General features: G+C 40.8%; 1 protein-coding gene across 5 annotated transcripts in view; it reads left to right on the forward strand.

The window, feature by feature from the left end:
* slc29a4a (solute carrier family 29 member 4a) overlaps positions 1 to 27,669 on the forward strand; it is a 248,061-nt gene that overhangs the window by 202,019 nt on the left and 18,373 nt on the right. For 4 of the 5 annotated variants that reach the window (XM_063058912.1, XM_063058911.1, XM_063058910.1 and 1 more), the window contains 5 exons: positions 763 to 891; positions 3,556 to 3,630; positions 7,536 to 7,807; positions 12,319 to 12,442; positions 26,038 to 26,225. In XM_063058912.1, coding sequence (XP_062914982.1) covers positions 763 to 891; positions 3,556 to 3,630; positions 7,536 to 7,807; positions 12,319 to 12,442; positions 26,038 to 26,225 — 788 coding nt within the window. The remainder of the gene's footprint in view (positions 1 to 762; positions 892 to 3,555; positions 3,631 to 7,535; positions 7,808 to 12,318; positions 12,443 to 26,037; positions 26,226 to 27,669) is intronic. The other variant, XM_063058913.1, reaches the window with a different exon arrangement.

Here is a 27,669-nt window from a genome sequence, read left to right on the forward strand (position 1 = left end):
CAGCCAGACTGATTTGCCTTGAAATTCCCTTGAGACACTTTGTTGTTTTGAGGAGCTGTGTTTGATGCTGAAGCACAACATGTTTAGAGTTTTAATATCGGTCCCAATCATTTTTTTAAAAATTGCATACATCCACTTCCCATCCCTTTGAAGATGTCCCATAACGTTATGATGACAATGAAGTACTTACTTAAGTATAGGTTCAGCTATATATGGTAGTAATTTTTTGCACAAAGCTAGATTCCATATATATCAATGTGACAATTACATCAGTGTGCAGTGCTCCAGTTGGACTGAACCTCAGGAAATGACTTCACCATATGCATCCCAGACCTGAAAATTGCTTCAGAATGTTAGTATGCCCGAACAGAACCATAAGTAGGCCATTATAACTTAGGCCTATTGCATATGGTCCAACATCCAGCACTTTTTTCTTGTACTAACCCCATAACCTTCAATGTTCTAAGTATCAAAAATTTTTGAATACAAGCTGAGTCTCCAGAGCCTCTGGGCTTAATTTCTCCTCTGATGTCAGATCCAGTATCCCAAGAAGCAACTTTGTGAATCTTTGTTCCTTTTTCTCCATTGCACGTGTATCCTTGCTTGGGAGGGGAACCAGAGCAGGCGCAATGCTGTGATCAGCTCATGCGACAGAATCCAATAACGAAAGTAGAAAAAGCTCTGAGTGATACTCTGTGAAGCTGCCGTTGTCCTTACAGAACTCTGGGTTAATCACAGCTTCAATTGTCTTGTTGATGACAGGTTACCTGTTTGCTTTGGGTCCTCTTATGTTCGTGAGCGTCTTTGATGTTTGGCTGGAACTGTTCACTCTACAGCAGGCCTATGGCATCAACTTGGCAGCAGTGGGGATTGTGGCTTTTGGCTGTACAGGTAAGGGTTCCTTCCAGCACTTGTTTGAGTGTCATACACAACGTTTCTTCATCATCCTTCCCATGCATGGAAAAATTCTCCTTTTTTCTCTTTCAACCTCCCCCTCCTCCCTCCTCTGCATCCTGACCTTCTCTTCCCCAATCATTACTGCCATTCATCACCAAGACATTGTTCCTCCTCTCCTGGCCTTAGCAGGGAAGCAGTGGGCACTGTACAATAACTCGCCAAGGTTAAAGTCACATTGAAATATTTCTTGCAATATTATTCCTCTTTCTTTCCTTTATTTATGAGTGCTTTCATTTCAGTTTTGGCTGAGACATCATGTCTATGTGCATGGGTGGCACTGTACTTGTCAATCATCGTAACCTTTGCAATGTTGTGACAAAGAGATACCATATTTTCAAAGTAATTGTTGTCACCGATAATAAAATAACTAAAATAACGAGGCCCTGAACACACACAATCTTATTCTCAAGCATACCTTTTACTTACTTGTGCACAAGGAGAACAGCATAGACCCCTGTCACCCACACTGTTCTCTAGTCCAAACAGAAAACTTTTATACAGAATTGGCTTATCGGTTATGGATACTAATTATTGTAAATTGTACGTGTTTAGTTACTCGCAATGTCAATGGCTGTTCACAATAGAGGTGTTAAAGTCAATCAAAACTTTAAGTGGACAGCTGATGATATTTTGAAATTAGCAAAGACAACAGAGCCATAGTTTTTCGGTATCTTTCATATCGTTATGTTATCTTGTCTGTCGCTGGCACCCCATGTTGTGTTGTGTTTTAGGAAGACATTTCTGACCTCACTCATTTGGCTTGTGTACATACCGCTGCAGTTGTCTGTAGTAAGCAGAGATTTCTCTTGTGGTTTCACCTCAAAGGCCTCGCTTGACTAAAGCTGCCCCAGGTTATCGTTGTCTTTACTGCAATTTCCACAATATTTGTGCTGTGCGACGTATGTGCCACTAAACAAACCTCTGAAAACATTGCACAGGAGAGTTTCATTCTTCAGGGACATCATTGTGGAAAAATAGAAAAATTAGAAAAAGAACAGATCAATGGCCGTTCAATGTTGATCTGTATTTCTACTTGTACTCAATGCTGAGAACAGAAGCTGAGGGGCAAGGCAAAAGGTGTGTGGTGGGGTCACAACTCAGCTGTCAGAAGAACTTTTATTGGATTCTTGGTAGCAGAGAGGCAGATGACCAGATGCGTTGACAGGAAAATGAGGGAAACAGAATAACCTTTTGCCCAGCTCCACTAACCACATTTGTCCATATAAGGACTGTTTCTCTTTATGCCTTGCCTTTTTAAGTATCTGTCTAATGTCTCATAAACATAGTAAATGTATCTGATTCCATCGCCTCCTCAGATATCAACTATTCACTGTGTATTAAACTCTCCTCAGATACCCTTTAAGACTCCTTCCTATTAAACCTGTGCCCTCTAATTTTTGAAATTGAAATTTTTGGTATTTCAAAGAATGCAGTTTGTAGGTTATTTAGCCACTGTAAATGTCACCAATGAGTAGTAGGGTTTCGGGAGAGCTGAGGGTAATATTTGGAGAATAAAATGGAGTTGGTTTAGAATTAGTGTAAATTGGTGCTTAATGCTCTCAGTGACATTATAAAAACAAAAAAGAGGCTGCAGATACCATTAACCTGAAACAAAAAAAAACAGAAAATGCTGAAATCAGGTAAAGCATCATTAGTGGAAAGAGAAACAGAGTTAATGTTTCAGGCCCGAGAACCTTTGTCAGAATTTGAAAGTGAGAAAACCAATAGGAAGAGAGAGAAAGTGATAGGTTTAGGTAGGACAAGAGAATTATCTCTGACAGGGTGATACCGAAGGAGATAGAGTCAGGTTTATGTTTTCTTTATCTGTGTCGCTGGTTGTGGGTCATATCCGACGATGACAAGAAACCTGCGCGGGAGCGTTTTTAAGGTGGAAAAGCCGTTGCACTCTCTCGACTGCAGAAGTCTGGGTCCAGTGGTACAAGTAGTCTTTAGGACATGCACAGAGAGAAAAGCAGAGCCAACATCACAGAAATATCCAGTTCTGGGAGAGGCAGGAGAAAACTGAGCAATCTAAAGATGAAGTATTTGAGATTGAGCCCAAAAGACTGCAATGTTTCCAGAAACAAGATGTGTTGTTTTTCAATAGGTTTCAATAGGTACATTTAATGTCAGAGAAATGTATACAATATCCATCCTGAAATTCTTTTTCTTTGCAAGGCTCTTCCTCGGCCTTGCATTGGGTCTCATCATAACAGTGAAGAAGACACAGATAGGTTGGTGTGAGGGGGAAATAAAGTGGCAGACGGCTGGAAACTATGAATGCTGACTGAAACCAATCCGTGTTAGCTTTCCCCATTGTAAGAGACATCACATTATGAATATGCTATAACCTTATGACTTGAGTTTAAATTCTCCCCTGAGTATCCCAGATGAGATGAAAGAGACATACGGGCTGCATTTCTAATCTTCCATATATGGTGCTTTGGATATAGGAGACTGGCTGGAGTAGCTCTATCTCTATTTAATCCACTGCCCTTGCAAGAAGCACACCACCCACCACTCACAACTCTGCTTGTGAGCAAACAAGCTACTTCATTTGGCAACTAATGTTATGTATTTCCTTTCTTTTGCATGAAGTGCAGCAATCGAGTTTCTATGGCTACACGGGGATGCTGCCCAAACGATACACCCAAGGGGTGATGACTGGTGAAAGTGAGTAATTAAATCTCCTGTTTTCAGTTTTGAAAGGAACCCCACCATTTGCGGATGTTAAATATATTACTAGAAACAATACTTATTTTAAAATAAAGCAGATTACTTTTTCTATTTCTAATACTGTCATTCCTACTTTAATATAGTGTACTCAGAATTAATAAGGTTCTATCACCATCTGTTAGGAATGCTAACACTGGGGAGATGTATTCCTGGAGTTATCTCCACATGACCATTTGCCTCCAATCCCACTGCAGCAATCTAACACATGCCTTCGTTCCCTTGATACCGAATAAATATAACTGGTCAAAGGAAATGAAAAGCTCAGAGCCCAGATTTTCATGTATTTCCAGCTTTTCTTGTGGGCCGCATGTGTCAAGGAGTTGAACCTTTAGATCCGGAATTCTCCACAGCGGTCCTGGGGGGTTGGCAGTCTTTGACAGTAAATCCATCAGGTTCTGTTCTGGCTGTAAAACTGCATGAATAGGAATGGCAATGACCAGCTAGATGGAGAGGCTGGCTTTGTGCTCTCCACGGCCAGACCTAAATTCCCCTGTTTACAGTGAACATCTTCACATACAGTGGCTTGCATTTGTGAAGAATTCATTTTAAATTTCTTTGGATAAATTAATTATTTCTTTAGCAAGGAAGGTTGTCAAAGAATACAAAAGAATATAGTTGGAAAACTTGCAGCAGAAATCACAAATAGAGTTTAATCTATACAAGTGTGTGGTGATGCATTTTGTGATGTCAAGAGTAAGAGAAAATATAAGACAATGTGAGCATTAATAAGTGGAAGGACCTCAAAGTGACATAGCTCTCCTGAGTGGCAATACAAGTGGGGAAAAAGGTGCATGGCATTCTTGGGCCTCAATGCCCATGGTGTTGGGTACGAAAGATAGGAAGCCACATCGTAGCTGTATAAAACATTGGAGCATTGTGGTCACCACACTGTAGAAAGCATGTAGAGGTTTTGGAGAAGATGCAGGAGAGGTTCATCAGAATCTTGTCTGGACTGGACTGCACTGGCTGTTGGACTGAGTTGGACTGTTTTCTCTGGAGTGTCAGAGACTGAAGGGTGACCTGTTAGAAGTATATAAAATAATGAGAAGATAGATAGAAACATAGAAAACCTACAGCACAATACAGGCCCTTCAGCCCACAATGCTGTGTCGAACATGTCCTTACCTCAGAAATTACCTAGGGTTTCCCATAGCCCTCTATTTTTCTGAGCTCCATGTTCCTGCCCAGGAGTCTCTTAAAAGACCCTATTGTATCCGTCTCTACCACCGTTGCCGGCAGCCCATTCCACACATTCACCACTCTCTGTATAAAAAACTTACCCCTGACATCTCCTCTATACCTTCTTCTAAGCACCTTAAAACTGTGCCCTCTTGTGCTAGCTATTTCAGCCCTGGGAAAAAGCCTATGACTATCCACATGATTAATGCCTCTCATCATCTTGTACACCTCTATCGGGTCACCTCTCATCCTTTGTCGCTCCAAGGAGAAAAGGCCAAGTTCACTCAACCTATTCCCATAAGGCATGCTCCCCAATCCAGGCAACATCCTTGTGAATCTCCTCTGCACCCTTTCTATGGTTTCCACATCCTTCCTGTAGTGAGGCGACCAGAACTGAGCACAGTACTCCAAGTGGGGTCTGACCAGGGTTCTATATAGCTGCAACATTACCTTTCGGCTCCTAAACTCAATCCCATGATTGATGAAGGCCAATGCACCATATACCTTCTTAACCACAGAGCCAACCTGTACAGCAGCTTTGAGTGTCCTATGGACTCAGATCCCAAGATCGCTCTGATCCTCCAAACTGCCAAGAGTCTTACCATTAATACTATGTTCTGCCATCATATTTGACCTACCAAAATGAACTACCTCACACTTATCTGAGTTGAACTCCATCTGCCACTTCTCTGCCCAGTTTTGCATCCTATCAATGTCCCGCTGTAACCTCTGACAGCCCTCCACACTATCCACAACACACCCAACCTTTGTGTCATCAGAAAGTTTACTAACCCATTCCTCCACTTCTTCATCCAGGTCATTTATAAAAATTACGAAGAGAAGGGGTCCCAGAACAAATCCCTGAGGCATACTACTGGTGACCGACCTCCATGCAAAATATGACCCGTCTACAACCACTTTGCCTTCTGTGGGCAAGCCAGTTCTGGATCCACAAAGCAATGTCCCCTTGGATCCCATGCCTCCTTACTTTCTTAATAAGCCTTGCATGAGGTACCTTATCAAATGCCTTGCTGAAATCCATATACACTACATCCACTGCTCTACCTTCATCAATGTGTTTAGTCACATACCCAAAAAATTTAATCAGGCTTGTAAGGTACAATCTGCTTTTCACAAAGCCATGGTGACTATTCCTAATCATATTATGCCTCTCCAAGTGTTTATAAATCCTGCTTCTTTTTCAGAATCTTTTTCTGAAGGTGGACAATGTCAAATACCAGAGGGCACTGGTTTCAGATGAGAAGTGGGAAAGTCAAAAGGGGATTTGTGAGGCAGGTTTTTTACACAGAGAATGGTAGTTACCTGGAATGTGCTGCCGGGTGAAGATAGTAGAAGCAGATATAATGAAAGTATTTAGACAAATACTGTATATGACTAAGCTGGAAATACATGGATCATGAGCAGGCAGATGGGATCAACGCAGACATGGAGAGCCAAAGAGCCTCTTCCCGTGCTGTACAATGTTCATGTTCTATCTGTGTTGCTGAGTCTTACTGGCCAGTTATAGTCGTAGTTTCAATCAGTTTTTGAAGAATGAACTCATTCTATTCAAATGTGTGCAAAATTAAACTAAATTCTAAAGCTGTTAATACATAAAGAGTATCTCCTTAGTCCAAATGCATCACCAACATCAATGAAACTATTATGGGTGTGAGATGATATTTCATTAAAATTGTTTTTTTCTGTGCTTCTTCTTCTCAGCTCATCGATCAGTTGGTTCTGTTTCATTCTGAGATTCTTCTCTGATCTGATTCCAAGGAGTGAAAGATTAAGCATGGGACAGAAGTTAGGGAGGGAAAGTTGCTTTTGGCTGCTAGCACTAAATGAGCACAAATCCTTCAGCAGCTGCTTGTACTCACCCTTTGATACAGAGTTCAATTGATGGAGGAGTGATTAAAGAAATGCTTCTCCTCCACCATGGCCAATGATGCTGTCCTTCCAGTTTTAACATTGCACATTCAAAATTAATGAGCACAATACAATTAAGTACAACTTTACACAAGATGTAAGTCATAGAACTGTAGTGCTAGAAATCTGAAGCAGAAAAAGAAAATGGTGAAAAATCTCAGCAAGTTGGGCAGCTTCAGTCGGAAAAAAACAGTCAAAGTTTTGGGTCTGAACAGTTGCAGATCCAAAACGCAATGCAAGATTACCGAGCAGAACTTTAACTGTTCCTCTTTCCTCAGCAGTTATCTGACTTGCTGAGTTTTTGGATCATTCTCTGCTTTTGTTTATGTGGGATGCACTTTTGCATGTTCACACAGATGTATGGCGAGACAATTAGGAACAAAGTAGGGCCAGTGCTATGCTTCATTCGGTTGAGGTCAGGCTCTACAGTCTTTGGGAATGGGAAACATATAGGAAGTTTTCGGCGGGATGATGCAGGTTTTTTTAAGCAGATAACACAGACCTTTTGTTGGTTCTGCCACAGAAATTTGTTTTCATATTTGAACAGTATATTTTCTCCAAAGTAATGGACTATTTTGAGTGACAAATGTCTATTGCTTGCAAAGAAGTGGCAAACCATTGCAACGTCAGTGAACAGGTTATGAGTTGGAAAAAGACTCATTACATTTTTTATGGGTGTAGGGTTTTTGTTTCTGATTTATGACACTGAGAGATTATTCTTTTCTCTATTACAGGCACTGCTGGTGTCATCATATCCCTCAGCAGAATTTTTACCAAACTCCTGCTTCCAGATGAAAGGAAGAACACCATTATCTTCTTCTTCATTTCAATCGGAATGGAGTTCATGTGTTTCATCTTGCACTTGCTGGTGAAAAGAACAAAGTTTGTGCGATATTACACTGCTCATAGTAGCAAGGGCCATGAACGTCTAAAGGGCAAAGGTCATGTGGATCAGGGCCCTGGTTACCGGGTCCATCATAATGTCAATACAGAGGAAGTAAGATTTGTAAGTTTTTACTTCAGATTGCGAGAGTGAAACTGACGATAGACAGGATATCTCAAAAGGGTATCCAACAACTTGAAGAATGGTTTCTGTAATTGGATCCCAGGGTTTTTTCTGTCATAGGAATAGAGAGTTTATGGCACAGAATGAAAGCAGTCAATTTATCTGTCCCTGCTGGCCATTACAGTGCTGTCTATATAAATCCCACTTCCCAGCTCTTGTTTGACAGCCTTGTGGGTTTTGGGTCTTCAAATAGTCATCCAGAAACTTCTTAGATGTGAAGAAGTATTCTTTCTCCATCGAGTTTTCCCTTTTAGGCTTCTGACATTGCGATTGGATTCTGACAAACCTATCTTTGTTTTGTGGATGGAAGAGAGAAACGCTTTATATTTGATCCAGTGGTTCTACTCTCGCTTTAATGGAATGTGTATTTTTAATAGGAAACACTAATAAAAGTTGTGACATTTAGTTTTGTAAAATGAAGGGCCCATTCAAATTGCTTACCCTATGAAGATTTGGCTGGGATTCGAGCAACAGCATTTGCAAATAAATCACTCAGGGATGAATAAATCACAAGTGGGATGTTCTTGTAGTGCCAGTAACATGGTATTACAGGGCCTTTGGTTAACATGCAACAGATGTAATATAACTGGACTTTGATGGAGAAAATTATTGTTGTTAGTCAGAATTTCATCTTTCATCATGTTATGTAGAAATACTACTATTACTTTTCATCTTTGCCTTAGTATGAGTGATTTTCACAGGTACAAGGGTGAGGACGGGTTTAACTGCAGGGTCTCACATCGCTAAATTGCCCTCTTTTGCAGGTTATGTATGGATAAAAGTAAAGAGAAACTAATGGTTGATAATAGAAGGCACACATTGGGATGCCTGGCAAGTGATCCAGAGGAAATTTCAATGCAAACAGTGCATAGAATCAGGAGTTTACTGCCCAGTATGTTAGTGGAATTAGATTGGAAGTGGAATTAGTAAAATACTTTAAGGAGAAAAAACAATGCAAAATCTAACCGTGGGCTGAATGACCTTCCATTGCACTCAATGATTCTATGGTTATTGAATGATTTTCTGTAAAATCTGATCAGCTAAGCCTTCCAACTAAAGCATCAATTCGACTTTCTTCTTTAAGGGGAAATGTCAATTCCCTGCTTAACCTTGGCCGAAATGACTCTACCATGCCTTCAATACAAGTACAAAATGCTGGAAACACTTTATCCATTTTGATATTTCTTTCATTCATTATGCTTTCATGAGAATAGGGGGCAACTTTGACTAATGGCACTACCACTGTTAAGGTTCAAAATCACCAATTTAGCAGGCTAAATTTCCTACTGTACGGATGTTACCTGACCAGCACTTTGTTTTTAAGTTGACTCTCACTCACTCCAGGTCCTGATTTAGACAGACAACCTCAGTCCATAAATATCTGACGTCAGGTCCTCCCAAGCAAATGTGTAGATATCTTCTGGAAATGGCTGGAATAGTACATGGAAATCCCCGCTGAGTCAAAGTACTGTTCTTAAGATGCTAAAGCTAGAGACTGTAAATAGAAAATACTGGAGTACTGAAATTCAGGCAGTACTTGTGGAGAGAGAGAAAAAGGAAAGTAAGAACTACTCCATCGTGTTTTATTTTTGATGCAGGGAAAGCCAGTATTTATTCCCGCAGCTGAATATCCCATTTGTTCACCTGGTGCCTTGGTATATTGCGAATGGACATAATGCTACTAGTTATCTCCTGATCACTCTTACCAACAGAGCAAAGTACTGTCCCAACATCACTAGTGTTTATCTGTGTGAAGGATTTTCAAATCCTTGTGAATTCAATGTAGCATGAAAGCATTTGAAATTCAATGCTCATTCTCTCTGAAAAAGGAATGGTTAAAAGTCTCACAGTGCACAACATATCAGCAAACCAGTGCTGGGGCTTTGTAGTCATGCCTTTAACTGTTATACTCTCTGACATTGAAGCTTCATGCTGGGAGTAAGGCCTCAAAATTGTCCCTTGAAATAAAAGTGTATTCAAAGAAGACATGGGATTGTCCATTGTCAAGGATAAGGTTACAGAGTACCTGGAGGCATATGACAAGATAGGCAGAACCCAGCATGGATTCCTTAAAGGAAAATCCTGCCTGACAAACCTATTACAATTTTTTGAGGAAATTACCAGTAGGCTAGACAAGGGAGATGCAGTGGATGTTGTATATTTGGATTTTCAGAAGGCCTTTGACAAGGTGCCACACATGAGGCTGCTTAACAAGATAAGAGCCCATGGAATTAAGGGAAAGTTACATATGTGGATAGAGCGTTGGCTGATTGACAGGAAACAGAGAGTGGGAATAAAGGGATCCTATTCTGGTTGGCTGCCGGTTACCAGTGGTGTTCCACAGGGATCAGTGTTGGGGCTGCTTCTTTTTACATTGTACATCAACCATTTGGATTATGGAATAGATGGCTTTGTGGCTAAGTTTGCTGACGATACGAAGATAGGTGGAGGGGCCGGTAGTGCTGAGGAAACAGAGAGTCTGCAGAGAGACTTGGATAGATTGGAAGAATGGGCAGAGAAGTGGCAAATGAAGTACAATGTTGAAAAGTGTATGGTTATGCACTTTGACAGAAAAAATAAACGGTCAGACTATTATTTAAATGGGGAAAGAATTCAAAGTTCTAAGATGCAACGGGACTTGGGAGTCCTCATACAGGATTCCCTTAAAGTTAACCTCCAGGTTGAGTCGGTAGTGAAGAAGGTGAATGCAATGTTGGCATTCATTTCTAGAGGAATAGAGTATAGGAGCAGGGATGTGATGTTGAGGCTCTATAAGGCGCTGGTGAGACCTCACTTGGAGTACTGTGGGCAGTTTTGGTCTCCTTATTTAAGAATGGATGTGCTGACGTTGGAGAGGGTACAGAGAAGATTCACTAGTATGATTCCGGGAATGAGAGGGTTAACATATGAGGAACGTTTGTCCGCTCTTGGACTGTATTCCTTGGAGTTTAGAAGAATGAGGGGAGACCTCATAGAAACATTTCGAATGTTAAAAGGCATGGACAGAGTGGATGTGGCAAAGTTGTTTCCCTTGATAGGGGAGTCTAGTACGAGAGGGCATGACTTCAGGATTGAAGGGCGCCCTTTCAGAACAGAAATGCGAAAAAATTTTTTTATTCAGAGGGTGGTGAATCTATGGAATTTGTTGCCACGGGCAGCAGTGGAGACCAAGTCATTGGGTGTATTTAAGGCAGAGATTGATAGGTATCTGAGTAGCCAGGGCATCAAAGGTTATGGTGAGAAGGCGGGGCAGTGGGACTAAATAGGATAAAATGGATCAGCTCATGATAAAATGGCGGAGCAGAGTCGATGGGCCGAATGGCCTACTTCTGCTCCTTTGTCTTATGGTCTTATGGTCTTATGGGACTCTGAGAGATGAAAGAGCTCAACTTGTGCTTGAGGGGAAGGGAATAGTAGAGATAATTAGCACGTATTCTTGTTCCATTTTTACAAGTACTGCTGTAGGAACACCTGGGATGTAAAAGAATCACTAATGGAAATAAATTTGCGATTGGACATGGTGTTTAAAAAGTGTAATATGGCTAAAAATGAGAAATTACTGAATCAGAACATGGACAGAAGTTGGAAAGCTGAACTGCTGATAGTCAGCAGAAACGTCCAGAACTCCACAGGGGGCATTTCAGCTTGGTGCTATAGTGCGGAGTGGATATTTGCAACATCACAATTTCCCTGAGTTTTTATTTCTAGTGAGAGTTAAGAGATGTAAAAAATCAAGAAAAGATGGAAAATGGGTTTCTAAATTGGTAATACCTAGCGTTCCTTGGATTGTGGAATTGGGCCAAGGAGCTGGAGAACAGGAAATATTCCACCTCTCTTCAAGAAAAGCCAAAGGCTATTAGTTTCACCGTGGCCAAAGAGGAGAGACTTAATGGAGATTTTCAAAATGATGAGAGGTGTAGACCTGAATCTTTTCCCCTGGGTAGAAATGTCAAGCACCAGAGGACGCGGCTTTTAAGGTTAGAAGGGGGAAATTGAAAGTTGGCATGAGGGGCAGCAAGTTTTTTAAACTGGGTAGTGGAAGCAGGTAGTTTGTTGGAGTTTAAGAAGATTTTAGATAAACACATGAATATGAAATGGAGGGATATAGGTGACACATCAGAGGAGTATAAATTGGCATTGAGATAGACACAACATCATGGGCCGAATAGCCTACCCCGTGCTGTACTGTTCTATGTTCTATTGTTGTAACAAATGTCCAAGGAGTCATTTAAAAATAAATAGACTATTAGTGAGTTAAGGACCAATTCCCTGTGGCTTTCTGTTAATTAATCCAAATTTTTCTGTAAAATGTTTGAGATTTTGTTTGGATGTTGGTGAGACCTCTGCTGTCTCACTACCATGATAATTAGCCAAATTATGTAGTAAATGAGATCATTATTCCTCCTCAGCTTTCAGAATGACAGCTGCATTTCCCGCCTTTCCTCCTCTAGGAAAATGGTACAATGGAGAGTCCGCAGTCAGATGGGCCAGAGCAAGATGTCCCAGTGACTGCAGCCTACATGAGGTTTGATGCACCAAGGTCAAAGCTGAGGAGAAACTGGCCAGGTTTCAGAGGTAGGCCTAAAATTGTTTTGTATAAAACTAAGTGCCAGGAATACACTATTTAATTATTCCTCCTCCATTTGCATACATGTATTAATATCAAGCGAGAGAAAGAGTGTCTAATTCACAAGCCTCTACCAACCCCCTTCACTAACTATAGCCAACTATGTCTGTAAGACATAAGACTAAATTTAGGCCATTCGGCCCACTGAGTTTGCTCCTACCATCCTTTGACATTATAGGTTGTCTGTATATTGACTGTCCTTTGGTTTGTATGTTGCCTGCTCTCCTTAAATATGTGCAAGTTCTTTGCCTCACTATTCTTTGTGGTGTGAGTTTCACCTTTTTTCAGCACTCTCTAATGTTGTTCTCCATTCCCAATTTGGTTTCTGCTCACTTACTTTATATGGCCTTTAGCTTGCCCATCCTCATGAGTGGTGTAGAGATTTTTCAGCAGGTCAGGCAACATCCTTGAAGGGAAAAGAACAGTGGATCTTTCGATATGAGACCCTTCATCAGGACTGGTAAGAAAGAAGGTGGAAGGCAGAATAAAAAGATAGGGGGAGAGGGAGGAGCACAAACTGGGAGGTAACATGTGAGTTCAGGTGAGAGAGGGAAGGTAGCAAGGGGAGAAGCTGGGAAGTGATAGTGGAAGAGGCAAAGGGCTTAAGAGGAAGGAATCTGATAGGGCACCTGCTAGCTTGTGTTCCTCCAGAATTTTGTGTGTGTTGCTCAAGATTCCCAGCATCTGCATTATCTCTTGTGTCTCCGGTGTAGAGACTTATTGGTGCCTACACACCATTGAATGTTTTCACTGGGGTTGCCACAAATTTAGCAATGCCCAAGGGCCTAACCACTTGCACTTGCTGTGTTATTTTGAAATATATGAAGCAAGGTATCAGTTAAGGCCAGGACTGGAGCAGGATCTGGAGACTTTCAGGACAGAGAGGGTTGGTGGTTGGATCAGGGCCTTGGTCAGGCAGAATGGCGTTTATCTTAGAGATGTGGGTCAAGGGTCAGATGAGATTTGGACCTAGGAGTCTGGGCCAATTGGAAGGTTGGGAGTCAGTCAAGGTGAGGAGTGTTTAGGCCAGATTCAGTCATCATTTGGGAGTTTCTGAAAAGACAAAATTTAACCCAGAGATCATTACAACTACATTTCATTCTAGAGAAAAAAATGGTATCTTCATTAAAGTCAAATTGGAAAAAAAAAACAAGTGTTTGAATTTCAAGATCTTTTTTAGTCAAATTTATCAGCGTTTTCATAATGTTAACAGTCCAGACTGTTCCTCTTCCACCACCATCCACATAAAGTCCAATTTGCACCTGATCCCTCCGTTTAGCATCCCTTAAGAACATAGCAGGCTGAACACAATACTGTTCTGCAAATGTGGCCTAACCACTGTCTGATGTAAGTTTATATTTTTATATAAGGTTTATACCCTATATCTCCCTTTTCTGAAGCTCTGTATTTATTTCCTTGTGTTTGGTTGTTTTCTTTGAAGTGGCCTCACTGTGCTGCTACTTTTAGTGATTTATATGCATTTGTGGCATCAAATCTTTTTGCTTCTCTAACTCACTTACTTTCCAAGCAATATCTGACCTCCTTGTTTCTCTTAGTGAAATATAATATATCAAACTTAACTTTGTTGAAATTCATTTCCCAATTATGTCTAGTTCACTGCCATCATCTTCAATATTCATCATCCCCTCTCCTCCCATCTCACCATATAAGATATGTTTTTTATTCCAAAATTCAATAACTTATATTGCTGACAGCAGTGGTTGCAATATTGATCTTTGTGGAACTCCATTTTAATCTCCTGCCACTTTGATTGCATTTGCTTTTTGTCCTGAAATCAGCCGAGTACTCTTTCTGGTAGTGTCCTCTAACTCTGGCTGATTTTCCCTGTTCACTAGCCAATTATATGTCATTATATGAAATGTTCTTTGGACATCTAAATATACTGTACTATTAGGATACTGCCATATATGGAGGCTTTTCTGGTGCCAGAATGTTTGTGTTGGCGTGAGTACCTTCACTTTGATTGGCCACTCTTGTGAGGTAATTGATCCTTTTACCAAAACTATGAGGTGCAGCTACTTTTATGCCTCCTTCTTCCCATTAAAGATATCTTTAGGTGGGATTTCCATTCCTTGTTGTCTATTGGAAATACCCCTCATGATTTAATTAGCTGCAGACTTGTGAAGGTAATGTTACCCAAATTCCAGAAGTGAAAAGCTAATAAAAAAAAGCAGAGGTTTATCTTCCAGTTTCTGATTTATGAGAATTCTGTCAGGAAATGCATGAAATAAAATAACACAGGATTTATAGCACATGTATTTGTTTATGTTACTGTTAATGCTATGCTCTCACACTCCACCACGTCCTACCATAAGCCAGTCCTCAAAAGAGGAATCAACAATGCCAGCAGATAATATTTTGGTCATTGCTAAGAAAAATATTACCTTCATTGTTTTTGATCTAAATATCATGGTGGCCATCCAGGTATTTAATTTAGCAAGAATAGGACCCATGAACTACAATCAGTCTGTTTACACGTAGAAAGCAATCCATCTTGTTGCCATCTTTTCATTGTTTGCATCTGTCGATTTAGACACATTTTAACAATTATTTGAGTAATTTCAAGTTATTAGGGAGTGGAGTTCAAAATGCACCTGATCAAATGGAAATTGTTGCCAATGATGCTTTAACAGAGATCAATGGACTGAAAAAAAGCAATTTAACCTGGTTGCTAGCAGCCCCAGTTCTCCAGGGCACCAGGTTGCAAAGCAGTTCATAAATGATAAAGTGCAGTGAGGATTGAGATTTACAGCCTGTTTTCAGAAGTCCGTGCTGGTATTTTGAAAAATGGAACAGTAGCAGCTAATAAATAAATGAACAAAACAAATTGCGGAAATGTAAGTCACCTACAAGGATCAACACCTGTCCTTGCCTCGATGAGTTATGAATGATTAAAGTGACTAACATCATTTTGGGTCTCACTTGTGCAATTCAGAAGAAATCATGAGGCTATAAAATGTAATACAGAATCAGAACCAAGGATAACATGAAATTACAGAGTCCGCATATCTATAAAGATGAGTGATTAAACATTTTGGAATATGTTAGGGTGGGAATTGCATTATAAATGAGCATTAGTTTAATTAAATTGTTATGGAAAATTTGGAAACCAGCTACTTTTACTTCTGCTTTACCTTTAATCATTGTCAAAGACTTGGGGCTGAATGTGAATCTGGATCATAGTTTACCTGTTGATTTAATGAAGCACAGCAACAATTTCTGGGTTTCATTTATTGCTATACATCATTCCTTTCTTCTGTAAGTGTCTTGGAATAAGAACAAATTGACCTGCTGCCTTTGGCAATTTATTGGCGAGAGAGCTGAGAAAGGACGTTTAGCTCATTCCCTCGCAGAAATTTATGGTAAACGTTTTTCTCCCAGAGTAAGATCCCTGCTTGACCTTATGTTACTGTTGGAACCTCAGCTCAGCTTCATAGTTTGGGATTTGTTATTATGCACTTGAACTGCAGGTATGTCTGTTGCCAAGAGGGAGATTATAGTCAAATCCCAACATCATGGGAGGTGGCAAAGAATGAAGAGATGCAAGGAGTTAAGATCAGCATTGCAGCATTTCATAGCGGGCCAGAGTATTTCAGACGTGATTTGCTTTGAAATTGATCTTCCACTATTTTGTCTGGTTTTTCAGGAGCCACGTACTCCCTTAAATGTCAGATCAAGTGCAGCTCTCCCATCTGCAATTAATATTGACTACTATTTTGACTAGTTTACATTGCACTCAGAATCAGGATCATTTTATTTTGACCAGGAATAGCAGTGACTCCAATAATGAATATTCCTGGGAGAGCCCCAGACTTATACTGTATAACTCCTTAAAATGATATGAAACCAATTTCTTGTCCATCGCCAGGTACGTTCTCATTCGCCTCCAGGTTTTACTTACCTTGAGGCTGGCTGCAATCTTTCGCGTTACTTTTCCTGGAATTTTGGAATCCTGGCCTAGAAACTCAGTTTAGATATAATGACATGTAACAGTAACATGAGATTAAGCACTAAACACCATCAATGCCATGCAGAATGCAAAGTGCCTAATGCAACTGGAATACATGGTTGTCTGAGAGATGTACCTGAAACAGGCCAAGATGAGGCCACCCTCAGGATGGAGGAGCAACAGCTTATATTCTGTCTGGGTACCCTCCAACCTAAGGGCATGAATATTGATTTCTCCTTCTGGTGAATAAATTCTTCCCTCCCCCATTCCCCACTCCAAACTTTCAAGTCTTCCCACCTGCACGTTACTTCCCCCAGTTCCTCTCCTTCTTCCCTTTTTCCTATTGTCCACTCTCTTCTCCCACCAGATTCTTCATTCTCCAGCCCTTGACCTCTCCCACCCACCTGGCTTCACCTATCACCCTCCAGCTAGCCTCTTTCCTCTCCCCCCCCCACCTCTTTTATTCCGACATCTTCCCCCTTCCTTCTCAGTCTTGAAGAGGAGTCTTGGCCTCAAACATCAACTGTTTCCTCTTTTCCATAGATGCTGATTTCCTCCGGCGCTTTGTGCATGTTGCTTTGGGCACATGTTTGACAGTGCTGCTGCCACGTTACAACAAAGAGAGTGGGGCAATGCACAGAATGTCAGATCCTAACAGAAGGAAACATCTCCCTTAATCCATTAAAAGCTCTTTCCCCCATTTGCTGGGAAGTCCATTAGAGCAGACACTGATGTGGTCTGCTAAACTGCAAGGATAAATCCATCTTTTGTTGGGAAATGACCTCGGTGAATTCCACCCTATCTCAGGATCTCTACCTCAGCTAAGATGATTCCTGGAGAAATGAGGTGCCCTTTCTTATGTCTGTCTCACCAACCAGTTCATCTTAAACTGTCCAAACGCCTACCACAGCCTCTGTAGTTCACCACCACACTTTTGACACCGTTATTATGTCAATGCTGCGTGTATGTTATATGCCCTACTGTGACCAATAATTGAGATTACCTGCAATTAATGTATACAGCTGTGAGAAAAGATGGCAAATCACACCATTTCTCTGCTCAAAACCACGACACTGTCTGCATACAAACATCTTTCTGTAATGACAGTGGAATAAACAGGTGAAGTATTCCATGTATCATCTTCTTATATTTTCATGAATGTACGAATTTCTTCCCTATTAAATACAGCGCAGAGCTTTCTGGACTCCACTTAGGATGCCACTCTTCAAAACATCAAAGACGTTGAGCTACAAACAAAAATTGCTGGAAATTATGAAGAGAGATTCTTTTTAGTTTGACAAGCTATTATCAGAACTGTCTCTTCTGAAATGAAATTTGTCTACACTGAGTTCGGGGAGGTAATGTTGAAATGAGTGTTTGGTGATTTATTTTGTTCTTTGGTTACTAATATAAAGTTAATAGGCCTGAGATTGCTGGAATTTGATTTATATCCTTTCTAGCAAAATTTAATATTGTAAAGCCTGGATTCCAATCTAAGGACACCTTCTGTCTGTGAATCCAGGGAATCTTCCCTCTGTTACTTATCAACCTCTATGTATGCAAATAACCTTTGTAAGGTCTGAGCCTTGACCTGAAGATACCAGAATATAACAATCTGTTGATAATAAAATGGTGACCAGTCAAGTACAAATCTGTAAATTCTGCCCAGTGAGTTTTACGATTGAGCCTAACTTGTAGGCTCAAAGTTCAAAGTAATCTTATTATCAAAGTACGTAAATGCCACTGTATACTACCCTGAAATTTGCCTTCCTGTGGGTATTCAAGGTAGAACAAAGAACTGCGAGGGAAGCAGTGAAAAGCTAAACACAAAGACTGACAAACAACCATTGCCAAAAAAAAATAAATTAATTTTATTATCTACTTCATTTGAGAGTAACTCGCCCTTCCAACCCAACAAGTCCGTGCCACCCTATCACACCTCTGCAGCCAAGTAACCCACTAACCTGCAGATCTTTGGGATGTAGGGGGAAACCACTGGGAAAATGTATAAACTCCTTACAGACAGGGGTAAGGTCGAAGCCCAGATGGCTGGAGCTGTAAAGCATTACACTGACCGCTATGCTACCACACCACCCCAAATAATAATAATAATAATAATAATAATACAAACTCATAAATGAAATCACACCTTACTGTAACTACAAGCCAGATCCAGTTTTAGAGTCAGAATACCACAAATTATATTATGACTGATCAGTTGTCACAGATAGGACAATCCATAATAACTGTCTGGATATAATAATACAGGACAAACAAGCAAGAACAACTTATTTAATAGATATAGCCATTCCAAACACACATAACATACAGAAATCAATGTAAAAACATCATAAATATGCTGAATTAAAAGAGGAAATTGAAAGACTGTGGAACATGAACAGGGTATTCATTGTCCCAATAGTAATATCTACAACTGGTATCATCCCAAAGGCACTACACAATAGCATTAAACAATTAGGGCTACAATGTAACATCTGTGTAAATCTTCAGAAAGCCACAATACTAAATACCACTAGAATAATCTGAAATTTCCTAGCAATTGGCAAATGAGTGTGCTTGGCTATGCCTGTACCTCTGGTTTTACCAGCTTGAGCTGAGAAAAAGTACCATTTTTGGTAGGATTTTTTATTCAAGGGTATTGGTGTTTCCATACCAGGCTTTGATGCAGCCAGTTAATATATTCCACCTGCACATCTATAGAAGTTTGCCAGAGCTTTAGACGTCATGTAAACTCCTAAGGAAGTAGAGACACTGCCGTGCTTCCTTCACAATTGCATTTGCGTGCTGAGTCCAGGACAGGTCCTCTGAAATAATAACACCAAGGAATTTAAAGTTGCTATCCCTCTCCACCTCTGATCCTCTGATGAGGACTGACTCATGTATCTCCCGTTTCCTTCTCCTGAAGTCTATAATCAGCTCTTTAGTCTTGCTGACATTGATGAGTAAGGGGTTGTTGTTATGATACCACTCAACTGGAGTTTCAATCTTCCCCCTATATGCTGATTTATCACCACCTTTGATCTGGTCTACAACAGTGGTGTCATCAGCAAACTTGAACATGGCGTTGGAGCTGTGCTTAGCCACGGAGTCAGAAGTGTACAGTGAGTCGAGCAGGGGGCTAAGCATGCAGCCTTGTGGAGCACCTGTGCTGATGGGGATTGTGGAGGAGATGTTGTTGTCAATCTGAACTGACTGGGGTCTGCAAATGAGGAAATATAGGATCCAATTGCACAAGGAGGTATTGAGGCCCAGGTGTTGGAGCTTATTGGTTAGTTTTGAGGGGATGATGGTACTGAATGCTGAGCTGCAGTCAATAAAGAGCATCCTGGTGTATGTATTTTTGCTGTCCAGATGTTCCAGGGTTGAGTGAAGAGTCAATGAGATGGCATCTGCTGTGGACCTGTAGGCAATTGGAGCAGATCCATGTCGCTTCTCAGGCAGGAGTTGATATATTTCATAACCAACCTCTCAAAACATTTATAATTATGGATGTAAGCGCTACTGGATGATAATCATTGACGCAGGTCACCAGGCTGTTCTTGGGCACCGGTATAACTGAAACCTGCTGAAGCAGATGGGTACCACACACTGCTAAGCAAGAAGTTAAAGTTGTTATGTAACCGGCAACAATGAATATCAATTGAGACAGGTTATATAAAAACAACCAAACATTTATTAAACACGAATAAACAATTAGGAAAAAAAAACAAACGAAAACTTTAACTGGAAGTTAACAGGTACGCAGCCGTTCACCAACTCGCCACTCGGCTCTGGTTCTTAAAGCGTTAAATGTGAAAACAGTTCTTAAAGCGATAGTCAGATATAGTTCTTAAAGCGATAACTTCGAAATTCCAACAGATTTATACGTTCAATTGGGAGAGACTTCTCTGGAGAAGGATTTCTTCACAGACGCAACTTTCCTGCTGGTCCTGTCCACGGGATTCATGATGCAGAAAATAAACAGTTTAAATCAACTGACCTTAAATTCCTTTAGAGAGAGAGCACCTTTTGCATGAACTCCTTGTGCTGTTTGGCAAGAGTTATCCTCGATGCAGGTAGCTACTCCTCCAACGAAGACTCAATAAGGTCGATCCTTTATTAAACTGCCAAACGATGCCAACTTCTCTCAATCCTTCAGTCCTGTACTTCAATAAATTCTTCACTTTCCCTTCCACTGTTGGAATTAGGTAAATCAACACATCTAGCAAAAATTTCCGGTCCAATAATATGGTATCTCGCAAAAAAATGCACAACTGTTTTAAAAATGAAACTGCATCACAAAACCAAATACGCAACAGAACGGAAACACAGCACGTTGTACCTGGAAATCTACAAACTAAAAGAAAACCCCTGCGTCACCTGGGTCGACCCTTATATAGTCATGGGTCACATGTCATCACATGACCTCAAATCAGTGGGAAAATCACATCAGGTGACCTCCAAAAGACCTTTACATCATTCTCACAAAAAAAACACATCTCCTTGAGCATGTACAAAGTTATCAGTGAACATACCAGCCTCAGTGATGGATGGGAAATAATAAAGTCATGGTGGAGTTAGTGGGTGGAAGTGTTGATCAGTCTTACTACTTGGGAAAGTAACTGTTTTGGAGTCTATTGGTCCTGGTGTCGATGCTACGTAGCCTCCTCCCTGATGGGAGTGGGACTAACAGTCCATGAGCAGGGTGTGTGTGATCTTTCATGATATTACTGGCCCTTTTCTGGCACTGTTCTGTATCTATGTCCTTGATGGAGGGTAGGCTGGTGCCAATGATATGCTGGGCAGTTTTGACTACCGGTTGCAGAGCCTTCCTGTAGTGCAGTTTCCATACCATGCAGTGATGCAGTTTGTTAGGATCTCTCTACTGTGCATCTGTAGGATGACATGAGTATGGATGTGTAATGTCCAACTCTCTTCAGCATCCTCAGAAAGCAAAGGAATTGGTGAGCTTTCTTGACTGTGTAGGATGTGTACTGGGACCATGAGAGGTTGGGTGTGCTGTGCACTCCCAGAAGTTTGAAACTGCTCGCAGTTTCCACTGTTGTGCCGCCAACGTAAAGGGAGGGGAGGAGGGTATTGTGATTGGCGTGAGTTCTCCTGAAGTTGATAACCATCTCCTTTGTCTTGCTGATGTTAAGGAAGAGGTTATTTGCCTGGCACCAGGCCTCAAGCTCTTCCACCTCCTCTCTGTTGGCCATCTCATCATTGTTGGTGATGAGCTCCACCACTGTGGAACTTGACGATGTGTGGCTGTACAGTCATGTGTCAAGCTCCTGTACCTCCTTTCCTACAGCATCAGCAAGAAGAGAGAACGGTCTGGTTGGTGGGGGATCCTTGATGATGGATGCTGCTTTCTTGTGGCAGCACTCCTTGTAGATGTTATCAATGGTGGGGAAGGGTTTTCCTGTGATGGACTGGGCTGTATCCACCACCTTTGGTAGGCTGGTACGCTATTAGTGTTTATTTGAGTGAAGGCCCTCTCAAAGTGAATGAGAGACAACCATTGAATGAAACATGAGCTACTCCTGTTTATCCTCTGTGTTTTCAATCTGCTTTGTACTTTGTGTTGTGTGTTTATTTTGTTTATTGTGGTAGTTAGTCACGTGGGTGGGGTGTGGTAGAAGTGAAGAGTTTTAATTACATGTTAATGTTTCTTAAAGTAATTCTGGTTAGTTTAAAATGAGGAGGTAGGTCGGGCGATATGTTTTTGTTGACAATTGCTTAACCACTTGTGTTTAGCTTCATTTAACTCCACTTAATTCCACTTAAGTACATTTAATATTGCTAGCTTTAATTTCATTATCACTTCAAGATTGTTGGTTTTGCTAGTTTCTTAATAAAAGATCGAATGCATTTTTTCAACTTGACCATTATTATTATTGCATTGTATGGAAGATGTGTCAACTAGGGTTAACCCTTCACCTCCCCCCCCCCCCCCCCGCCGTCTAATCTAATTAGTGTTGGCTGTTCACGTAACTTCTACACTCAGCTCTTGGACTGCATCTGTGCACGGATGGGGTTTCAATTCTCCCTTTATTCATATCCTCTTCCATAATTAGAATCAGAATTAGGTTTATTATCACTGGCATATGTCATGAAATTTGTTAAGAAGGTTTTGCATTTAGCCTTTGTAACTATGCTTCCCTTTTGCCCTTCCGATTGCTATTTCACACCTTAGCAATGTCCTTCATTTTTCTTCCCCAAGACTTTGTCAACTTTATATGTCATTGATTTTTCTTTGCATTATCTTAATCCATTTAGGACCATGAAATCCTGCAATTACTACTCTACACTATTAATCTTACTGGTTCTGCAAGAAGGCCTTTAAAGGTCTCTGTCTAGAATATTATTGGGTCATGAAAACCTGAGGGTGGTGTTTTTCTTTTTGTGGAAGGCACAGTCAGATTGGGGACAGGGTTGGCTGCTCAGTTGTTAATGGGGGGGGGGACATTCGATCAGGCAATCAGTAAAGGGGGCTTAATTGAATGATTGATAGGCTGGGGTGATCAAGAGAGTTGGTGGATGGGAGGGTCCAGCTGAGGGTTGTGAGCTAAGTGCAGAGGTTAGTACAGTGAAAGTACAGGTATTATTAGTGTACCTGTAGCAGAGTGAGGTAAAGAGCAGTAAATAATTTAAAGTGAACCTCTTGAACCAGGTCCCCAGTGCCAAGCAGGGACATTCTGGGGAAGGTCTCTTAACTGTGCAGTCATGGCACGTGGCACATACTGTATATAAGACAGGAGCAATCAACAAAAAGGCATTTTTGATTAACAAAATCTAATTTCTTCCTGCAACATTGCAGCAAGTATTCCACCAGGACAGGAGTGAAGTTATGTATGCTTGGCAAAGAAATGCCTTATCAGCACAAGCATGATTTGCAATGAGAATAACTCCACTGAATTTGCAAAATGGGATAATTAAGCTCAGGAAAACATATTCCATTCACATTCGGCTGAAATATTGAGATTTCCAAGCACATAGCTATGAAAAAGATCTTGCTACATGACTGAATTTCTAAGCATTCATTTCTTTTTCAGCTGTTGTTTTGTCAGTTTTAGTAAAACCTTCTGTTAATTTCATTCCCTGTCTTCTATTTAGGCTACTTAGGATCATCAGACTAAAATGCCGGTTATCTTATGTAGCATTCCAAAGATCAGAATATATCATTCCAAATATATTCACTATTTCCCTTCTTATAATAGTTCACTGAAAGTCCCTCACATGTCATCGTTGTGTTTCCACTAACATTCTTTGTAGAGTCACCCACTTTTCTGCTCACTTGGATTCAATGGTCAATATTACTCACTCCAAGACAGACCCTATCATTGAAAATCCAATTGGTGGTCATTTTTCACTTTCTGGTGTCTCTGACATGTACATCTCCTCCATTTCTTGTTCCATATGACCACATTTTTTCAGAACAAAAGAACTGTACTTTGAATCTTTGAAATCCGTGCAAATACCTCAATTCTTCCTTTGTGTCCTCCAATGCCATACAGACTATCAATACAGTCTATGTTAGGAGATACCTACCTATTTGAACAACTTCCACTATATAGCATCTGATTTTCCGTTCTTTCAGAAATCTAAAACATCTGTCCCATAATTAACTCAAGAGACTCTGCAGGTGCTGAATATCCAGAGTAACATGCACAAAATGCTGGAGGAACTCAGCAGATCAGCACCTATGGAAATGAATAAGCAGTCGTCGTTTCGGGCTGAGACTCCTTATCCAGTCCTGATGAACATTCTCGGCCCATCATTATGTGATTCCACCAGCCATGTCTTCATACATCTAATTTGATTCTTCCTGACTGCATCAGTGTGAGCCATCCTGAAATTGTTGCTGACATAATTTTCAGTCTTGAATCAAACTCTGTTTGCAGACACTTTGAACTACTCATTCTTTCATTATTGGATTAATTGAAAGAATCAACTTCTACATTATTTTTAGGCTTTTATTTACTTCATTTCAACAAGTGCTTTCCATCACCCTGGCACCAGAGAGACATCGCTCCAAATCATGGAATCAGTCCCTGTTAATTAGGGAATCCCACTCCGCTGGAGATCCTCCTCTTACAAGTAACATTGCTCTTGTTCTTGTTGGTAGTCACTCGCTCTGTGATAAATGCAGCAATTCAGTATTGACTTACGTTAATTGTTTCGGAATAAGGAAATGTGAGGCAAAGGAAGCCAGAAGTATAAAAGTTCTGATCAACTTGCAGATTAGCTTTGAAGGATTAGGAGGCTTAAAGCAGAGTGATGGTTTTCCACTAGTTTTGAAAAGTTTGGGTGGCCATGCATATTCATAAATAGTCATGGTGAATTCTGATTTAATCTTTCTATGCTAATTGTTCAGAAACAGTAAGCATTATTTGCAGATCTATCTCGCTCTATTCAAAGGTTGCCAAGGATCTGATGCTAGATCAATACTAGATTATCACAGAGTTGACCTACATTTCAACCATGAGTATTGGATGCAATAGTTTCCGCTCTTACAGTCATGCAGCTGACTTATCTCTCCTGCAGGGTTCACCTCTACTGGTACCAAATGATTCTTTTTTTTTTATCTTGCTCAACCATATGTATCACAAGGATGTTTGGCTGGAGGGGACCTCTTCTGAGTTTTTATCCATTCCGATATCAGTTTGAGCACAGAAGTTAATGGATCGATATCAGAAATTAAAACTAAATTTACCCCTTACTCCATGGAGGGTGGAGGAGCAGAGATATATTTCTACCAAAGGAGGTGTAAGGCTCTCCTCCCCTCCTGTAGCCTGCAGGTCCACCATGGGCAAGATGTAGCGCCTGCTTAGCCTCCTGATCAGGGTCACATGAAGTGATGGGAGCAGGTGGTGGATGGTCGTATGAGCAGCTGGTGCATATCACAAATCCTGGTTATGCGACCACTGACGCCAGGCAGACAATCTCTGCAGAGTGTTGATAATGGCTGGGGTCACCTGTTATTGTTAAGACACTGCCCAGAAGAAGGCAAAGGCAAACAACTTTTGTAGAAAAATTTGCCAAGAACAGTCATGGAAATGGAAAGACCATGATCACCTACATCATAACGGCACGGAACACAATGAGCAAAAGAACTACATGCATGCTCCAGTCAAATGTAGCACCTAATTTATTTTATTGTTGCTGCCTCTGTCAGTGCTTGTACATGGGATCTTCTTGATCAGTATAGCTCAGTGCCATCAATAATGTACACCTACTGAGAGAGCCAAGCAATGCCGAATCTATAAACCTTCAGCATGATTAGCAATGTGATTACCAATGGCCAGAGTGAATTAACTACAGTGGCTTCTACAAATCTGCATGCACAGTACCTCTATTGGAGATGCATGGATATTTACAACCAGAAGTAATCCACATGAACGTTTTTAAATTCATTAATGTTAGCTGCAATCTGGCAGCCCTGGACTTGGACTTTGGTTGTATATCGATTTTTAGATGGCAAACTTACCACTTAAAAGCATTGAAGTGTTTCCTATCATGGCAACATTTTTCTAAAAGGGTGTTGTTTTGCCATCTGTCCTTTTGCAGATATCATTCTACACCGATATATTGTGGCTGGCGTCATATGGCCCTACATGCTTTCCATTGCTCTAACGTATTTCATCACTCTCTGCCTCTTTCCTGGCCTGGAGTCTGAAATTCGGAACTGCACTCTAGGAGAATGGCTGCCAATTCTCATCATGGCCATCTTTAACCTCTCTGATTTTGTGGGAAAGGTAAGACCCTAACCCTAACCCTAAGCCTCACAGTAACTATTTGCCGTTAATATTAATCAGTTAACACCACTATTGGCTGGTATAATACATAATACATTAGAGATGACTGAGATAAAAACCTCCTGGATTTACAACATTGCATCAGTGACTGTATTTCGAATGTAAAGCATGTTTGCTCATCTCAAGGTTGTGAAATGTTCTAAGTGAAAGTCTTTTTGTTACTCTTTTTGAATGCCCTAAGAATGCAACCTCTTCACTGCAAATATTAACAGAGTAATGGCTCTAAATTTTCAGTCAATGTCATTTTAAAAACATCCATTAGCCACTGAAGCTTTGCATGCCCTCATTTGTGATTTCACCTCTGAAAATTACAGCTTATTATTCTTTATCGATCATAGGTAGTTCTGATAATCAATCTGCCGACTGTTTCCAAAGCAATGAAATCCTTAATGCCTAACAGTGCAATTCCCATTGATTACCTTGGAGTCCATGAACTTCTACTCAATTAGCATGCTGTAAATTTTTTACATGGTTGGAAATATGTGCAAAATTTTATGTGAACACAGATGTGAAGATTTCAGAATTTAAAGGCTATTGATAAGCCTCTGGAGATTTATTCTCAGTGCTTCCAATATATTTTAATTATTTATCTGTTTACTGTGCCTTCAGTGCACTAGTGATTGCATTTTGACAATGTCTTTCTGAGTGAAACTTGATATATTCTAAGAAGCCTGGAGAATGTGGAGATGGGGATAAAGTGTGTTTGACTACACGATACACAATTAGCACTCAGTATCATCTGACTGGCTAACAAGGGGCACTTTCCTTTCCAGTTGTGTGCGAGGATCAATATCCTCGATTGAAAAGTGGGAACAGGGCAGTTGGGGGCAGGGGTACATTCAAGCAGAGTTGGCAGTGTTGGAATCCAAATAAAATGATTATGGGAACTCATCCCAGAATTGGATCTAACACCTCTGTCCAAGTCAATAGGTAGCTTCCCCGTCAAGTCTGGAGACCGGAAGGGTGTCCCACTCTCCTCTGTCTTGTTTATGTGCTGTGTAGAACCCTCTGCCAAAACCATCAGGAAGGGTGAGAGCATTAGAGGGGTGAAGCTGCTGGGCAGTGGAGGACCCAAGCGAAACCCATGCCTCCCCATCCCACCCGTGCATTAACAATGCCACCATCTTCAGCTCAGTTTGCCACTATTGATCAGCACCTGCAACCAGCATAAGAGATCAGGGTTAACTGCACAAAGAGTGAGGCCATACTCTTCAGCAACTGGCTTGGCCGATTCAGTGTCCTTATCAGAACTAAAGGTGCTGGGGATCTGGTTCAGAGGGGCCGAGGTGTACAAGAAGAATTGGCTGGAGCAGACTGGGAAGCTAAAACAGAAATTGGGACAGCAGGGAGGGTACTCCCTATCGATAATTGGGCAGAGCCTAGT

The sequence above is a fragment of the Mobula hypostoma genome, chromosome 9, assembly GCF_963921235.1.
Source record: "Mobula hypostoma chromosome 9, sMobHyp1.1, whole genome shotgun sequence".
Classification (NCBI taxonomy): domain Eukaryota; kingdom Metazoa; phylum Chordata; class Chondrichthyes; order Myliobatiformes; family Myliobatidae; genus Mobula; species Mobula hypostoma.